This window comes from Mercenaria mercenaria, chromosome 4, assembly GCF_021730395.1.
Source record: "Mercenaria mercenaria strain notata chromosome 4, MADL_Memer_1, whole genome shotgun sequence".
Taxonomy (NCBI): domain Eukaryota; kingdom Metazoa; phylum Mollusca; class Bivalvia; order Venerida; family Veneridae; genus Mercenaria; species Mercenaria mercenaria.
The window spans coordinates 33153272-33159977 of record NC_069364.1 but is presented as its reverse complement, the minus strand read 5'-3'; the positions used below and the strand labels follow the sequence as shown (position 1 = coordinate 33159977).

The following is a 6706-nucleotide window of genomic DNA, read 5'->3' as shown; positions in this document are numbered from 1 at the left end:
ATATTTTTTAAAAGAATTAAAGGAAGTCACTTCTTAATATGCATCACTTACAAAATACATCCAGGTATAATTCTGACTATTATTGCGTAATTCAAATAGTATTTTGTGATGTAAGTTTTGCATACCAATTGTACTGATGAGAAACTGAATTCTTGTATGTTTTGAATTTCAGTTTGACGTAGACAACCGAATAAAGAATGAATAAGGTCTTCAGTCTGTCTTGGGTACAAATATTTCACCTTATATTTCGCTAAGTGTTGTAATCGTATCCGACAACACTTACAGTCAAACTCTTGGCAATACAGTCAAGTGGAATTCTGGCATATCAGTTGTTCTCTGTGTCTACAAATTCAGCTGTGCACCTGCGGTGGACTACATTCATGAGTGTCAGTAGATTAAAGAAACATTACAGTAAATGCTAGATTTACATGCACTTATAGTCAAGCTCCTGCAAAAGCCAAGCATTCAAGTAGATAAGTATCTTATCCGATCCAATGTGATAGTGTGCATCCAGGAGAACACTTGCGAATTCATAAGACCTGTTGTTTTCACTTTTTTTGAAAATTGGTTACGATAAAAGGAGTCTGAATGCTAAACCCAAGCATTCAAGTGGATGAGTGTCTTATCCGATTCAACGTGATAGTGTGCATCCAGGAAAACACCTTGCGAATTCATAAGACCTGTTGTTTTCACTTTTTTTTTGGAAAATTGGTTACGACAAATAGAGTCTGAATGTTAAACCCAAGCATTCAAGTGGATGGGCGTTTTATCAACTTCAGCCAACTGTGATATAGTGCGCATTAAGCAGAACACCTTGTGAATCCCTGGTGATTTTTGCCTTCAACATTTTCAAAGAAAACTGCAATCCACAAACATAGTCTGAGTGCTTTGACTTGCATTGACATTTGCTTAGGCTGAGATAGCTCAGTCACAAATTGCTACTTGCATATATAGAACTATTAGATTTCTGTGAAGTGTAACTATATAGTAGCTGTAATTTCATGTCTATTCAAAGTACTTTAATGTATCTTATATATCATTTTTCAAGTTATTAGAACTACATGTTATAGAACAAGTTAGTTTCATCAGTGATAGTGCACATATTGCAATTTTTCAGCTTGTGTTTAACTGTTGCAATTTTTTCAGTTTGTGTTGAACTATTGCAATTTTTTCAGCTTGTGTTAAACTAAGGCTATTGTTATTTTTGAGGAAGGGCCTATTATTATTTTTTTTTTTTTATACATGCTGCAATTTTAAGTACAGGTATTATTTTTGCGCACTTAGATTCAAGGATAAGGTTTGCATTTTTGTAGTATTGTATATCTATTTTCATATTGTTGGTTAAGATGACTACCGAAGACTCTAATATAACAGTGCGATCCTCTTCTCGCGAACGAACATTAACTGAGAAGAGTTTAGGGTACCACATTTCTCAGCAGACTATTAAGTTTCGGTCAGCCATATCAGCATGGAGGGGTATTGCCAATACGTTACAAGTGTCAATGTCTGATAACACTGATATTTCTGTTATCCGTGAAGAACACAATAAGCTTCAAGAAAATTTTCATTCTCTGTCTAGTGTTGATCTTGATCTGAATTTTCTTTCATCTGGGGAACAATCACATTCCACTGAGTTTGTCAATATAGAAACTTACCATCATGAACTAATGAGAGACATTGGTATTTATTTACGTTCTGTAGAAACCGAAAGGTCCGAGACTAGGTCAAATTCATCAAGGTCCTATAGGTCAAGGTCTCGATGTTCAGTCAGGTCGAGTCGCACACAGAATTCCAATAAGTCTGAGGTCGCTGCTCACGCAGCTAAGCTGAAGTATATAGACTTAGAAGCAAAATCATAGGCAGAACTCGAAAAAATTCAAACCAAAAGGGAGATTGACATGGCAGAGGCAAAAATTGAAGCTTTAGATAGCACTGATTCTTTTTTACCAAATACATGTTTGTCAACAGAATCAAGTTTTGACAGGGTAAAAGATTATATTGAAGCCCATGCCCCTTATGATTCTAGCAGTACAAAATTCCTCTGTCTCAGGCACAGAATCCCATTACAACTGAAGCTACAGATGATATCATAGTCTCAACCCCAGCTCATATCTCATATACTACTTCTTTGAATCCTAGAGTATCAGACTTTGTACCTCAGAGTTCTGATACAGTTTTTCCCGCCACCAATCCTTCTCTAGATAGGACAGCAGACATCACTAATACCGACAGTGCACATATACCTGTCCATAAGCCTATCATAGCCCCTATACCATCTATTTACCAAGTGGTTCCACCCAAAGGGCCCAGTGATCAAAGTCTAATTGATCTTGCAAAGACGCTTGCAGAACAAGTTTCACTGAATAGGCTACCTTCACATGAGCCCGGTGTATTCTATGGCGACCCTATTCAGTATCCTTCATGGAAGCTAGCGTTTAAAACTCTCATAGAGAGTAGGCAAATTCCTGATGCTGAGAAAATCCACTATTTGAAGAAATATATTGGTGGTCCTGTTAAACTAGTTGTTGAAAATTACACCCTGTTAGCCAGTGATGATGCATATGATAGCGCCAGGAAGCTACTAGATGAAAGGTATGGGGACCCATTTATTGTGTCCAATGCTTTTAGATCAAAACTTGACTCCTGGCCAAAGATAAGTCCCAAGGATGCCAGTAGCCTTTTAAAATTTTCAGACTTTTTAAGACAGTGTCTTGCAGCAATGCAAAGCATCCCTCATCTAAGCGTCCTTAATGACCCTGCTGAGAATCGTAAGATGTTAGCCAGGCTTCCAGAATGGTTAGTCTCCAGATGGAACCGTGTCGTGGTAGGTCACAAGGAATCCCATAACGAGTTTCCTCCCTTTCAATCATTTGAATCCTTCATTTCAAAGGAAGCCAAAATTGCTTGTAATCCAGTCACTTCTGTTCAGTCCATCAAGGGTGACATGGGAAATCATGGAAGTGAGGTACCTGAGAAACGGATACGGGCGGAACAGAAACCTTTGCTTAAGGGAAGATCCTTCTTAACTGGGATCGATGAGGGTAAGAATCCCTCTAAGGGCCATCCCAGGCGTAATTTTTCTGATTTCAAATGTTTTTCTGTGAAAGGCCAGGCCATAAACTCTTTGTAGAAAATACCTAGCTAAGACACTTGAGGAACGTAAATCGTTTGCTCGGGACAAAAACCTCTGCTTTGATTGTCTTTCTCCAGGTCACCTATCTAAGGGATGTAAAAGGAGAAAACAGTGTAAAACCTGTTCCAAATTCCATCCTACCTCGCTTCATGGAGACAAAAGAGGGACCTCTGATGTCACCAAGGACAAAGGCCAGGCTGATAAACTGGAAGAGACTTAGAAGTCTCAGGCAATGCTTTCAGATTCGTCATGTCTCAATGGCACTTGTTGTAATAGTAAATGTTCTATGGTAGTCCCCGTATTTCTTTCTCAGCATGATAACCCGAACTTAGAGAGACTGGTCTATGCCATGCTAGACACCCAATCCGACACAACCTTTGTCCTAAATGACACTTGTGATGCATTGGGACTGACTGGCCCAAAGGTAACACTGATCCTGTCCACTATGTCTTGCAAGGATACCAGAGTGGAAAGCGCAAGGATTGGTGGCCTTGTGGTTCGCGGGTTTGATAGCTCTGTGAAGATATCTTTACCTGATGCCTTTACTAGAGAGGTTATACCAGCTAACAGATCACACATCCCTACTCCAGAAATAGCCAAACACTGGCCACACCTAAATGGCATAGCTGAAAGGTTAATGCCAGTTGCTGATTGCGAAGTTGGATTACTCATAGGATACAATTGTGCTCGTGCCTTAATGCCACGCGAAGTAATTCCTCCCATTGACCAAGAACCATTTGGTCAACGTACGGATCTTGGGTTGGGAATAGTTGGTATAGTTGATAAGTTGGCAGACAATCACGATGACTGCATTGGACTGAGCCATCGAATTTGTACCCTTGAAGTGCCATCAGATCTTGCCCCTAAAACAGGCCAACATAGTCTGACAAATGAGGTAGCATTTTCCTTTAGAACTCGGGTCAAGGTTGCCAGTCCTGTTGAAATAGCAAAGGCTATGGAGTTGGATTTTTGTGAAAATCAAGTTACTTGTACGTTGATCTCTCAAGAAGACCAAAGATTCTTGGAGAAAATGAATTCTGATATCAAGTTCGTCGATGGCCATTATACAATGCCCTTACCATTCAAGGGTGACCCACCAAACTTACCTAACAATCAATATATTGCTCTCCGTAGGTTAGAAGGTCTTAAAAGGCGTTAACGGCGTGACAGCGACTACCGCAGACTTTATGAACAGTTTATGAATAGCTTGATTAAAATGGGTCATGCTGAAGTTGTGAGTGACTCTGACCTACAAGTTGTCAATGGCCATGAGTGGTACATACCCCATCATGGTGTTTTTCACCCAAAGAAGCCAGGCAAGCTTCGAGTAGTGTTTGCTTGTAGTGCTGTGTTTAATGGACAAAGTTTAAACAGTCACCTTCTACAAGGTCCTGACTTAACAAACACCCTTATTGGAGTCCTCTGTCGCTTTCGCATGGAAAAGGTTGCATTTGCGTGCGACATTGAACAAATGTTTCATCAATTTAGAGTCGCCGAGAAAGATCGAAACTACTTGAGGTTCTTTTGGTGGTCAGATAGTAGTATGAAACAACCTGTAGTGTATCGTATGTGTGTTCACCTATTCGGCGTCAGTTCATCCCCTGGTTGCGCAAATTTTGGGTTAAAACAGACTGCCAAGGACAATGAACTTGAGTTTGGAGAAGAAGTAGCTAACTTCTTGCGACACAATTTTTATGTGGATGATGGACTCAAGTCTGTTCCTTCTGTCGAAGAAGCTATTCGCATGATAGATTCTAGTCAGGCAATGTGCAAAAGGGGCGGTGTTAAATTGCACAATTCTTAAGCAATTCTAACGAAGTTATAAGTCACGTGTCACCAGAGGACAGGGCTAGTGGACTTGCAGATTTTGATATTCTTACTGATAGTTTTCATGAAAGAACATTGGGCGTTCAATGGTGTATCGAGTCTGATTGCTTTCAGTTCAGAATAGTCTTGAGTGACAAACCTTTAACCAGAAGAGGAGTTCTGTCCACGGTTAGCTCCGTATATGACCCTTTGTGATTTATTTCACCAGTTATCCTTGTAGGCAAGCAGATACTGCAGCAGCTATGTGCACAGAATGCAGACTGGGATGATCCAGTTCCTGACAACTTAAAATCAAAATGGGAGCAGTGGAGAAATGAGCTTAACATTCTTGGGTCACTTAGAATAAGCAGATGTTTTAAGCCTAAGGAGTTTGGTGAAGTCATATCTGCTGAAATACATCACTTTTCAGATGCAAGCATGGACGGCTATGGTCAGTGTTCATACCTCAGATTAATCGATAACAAGGGCCAGGTCAGTTGTTCTCTTCTTATGAGTAAGGCTAGAGTTGCACCACTTAAGCCTATCACTATTCCTCGTCTTGAGCTGGCTGCAGCTGTTGTCTCAGTAAAAATTAGCGTCTTATTACGACAAGAGTTACAATTTCCAGATGCACTTGAGAATTTTTGGACTGATAGTAAGGTAGTTATTGGTTATGTTGGGAACGATTCACGGAGATTTCATGTGTATATAGCTAATCGTGTCCAACAGATTAGAAGTCACAGTGATCCATCCCAGTGGAGGTATGCTGAGTCAGAACTCAATCCTGTGGATATTGCATCAAGGGGTTCATCGGCTTATGCCCTTGTACACAAGTCCAATTGGTTTAAAGTCCCAGATTTCCTGTGGAATAGTCAACTTCCACCTATCGAAAATGTAATCCCGCCTTTGCCAGATGATGGTAAGGAGCTAAAAAAGGCTCATACATTTAGAACCTTTGGTGCTTCTACCAATCTAGGGGAAATCTGTTCGCGTTTCGAGTATTTCTCTAGCTGGAGACGATTGAAACTTGCAGTTGCTCTATGTCTTAAGTACATTGTCTGTCTTAACAAACGTGTTAGGTCGTCCAAAGCTGAACAGCCGATTGCTCAGACTGAGGGAGAGGCGAGTTGTCAGTCTGCCGTATCAGTGGAAGTTTTGTTAGTAGCAGATCAAATCGTTGTCAAGGCTGTGCAAGCGGATGCATTTTATGAAGAAATTAAAACTCTCCCCGTAACCTAAATGTGTCGGACAAGTTGTCTGATCACGAGATATTCAAGTTAAGAAAATTTGCTTTGAAGGGAAATTCTCACATATTTCGCTTAGATCCTTTCCTTGATCAGTTTGGACTTTTGCGTGTTGGTGGTCGTATAAAACGGGCTGATCTGACATTTGGTTTTAAGCACCCTGTTATTCTTCCCAAAGAGGACACGTTACCGAACTCATTATTCGTCACTTTCACGAACCAGGGAAGAGGAATAACTATCAACGAGATCCGTTCCAGTGGTTTTTGGATTGTTAATCTCAATTCGAGAGTTTCGAGCTACATTTCTGGTTGCGTAGTATGTAAGAGGTTGCGTGGAACTACACAAGTTCAAAAAATGGCTGACTTGCCAATAGACAGGCTCCAACCTGCTCCTCCTTTTACATACAGCGGAGTTGACTACTTCGGGCCCTGGTATGTCAGGGAAGGCCGCAAACAACTTAAAAGATACGGGGCCATATTTACATGCTTATTATGTAGAGCAGTTCACATTGAGGTAGCGTCTT

The 6706-nt window shown here is 40.5% G+C and overlaps 1 protein-coding gene across 1 annotated transcript; it reads left to right on the top strand.

Moving 5' to 3' along the window:
- Positions 1-4349: 4349 nt before the first annotated feature.
- Positions 4350-6178, top strand: LOC128556591 (uncharacterized). Its single transcript, XM_053542128.1, has 2 exons — positions 4350-4890; positions 5169-6178. The coding sequence occupies exons 1-2, from the start codon at positions 4350-4352 to the stop codon at positions 6176-6178; spliced, it is 1551 nt and encodes a 516-aa protein (XP_053398103.1).
- Positions 6179-6706: the final 528 nt, after the last annotated feature.

Excerpts from the sequence above, each read along its gene's own strand:
- LOC128556591 (XM_053542128.1), top strand. The coding sequence starts at position 4,350 with ATGGGTCATGCTGAAGTTGTGAGTGACTCTGACCTACAAGTTGTCAAT. Across the intron at positions 4,891-5,168 it reads TATTCGCATGATAGATTCTA|TTATCCTTGTAGGCAAGCAG; the intron begins GTCAGGCAATGT and ends TTATTTCACCAG.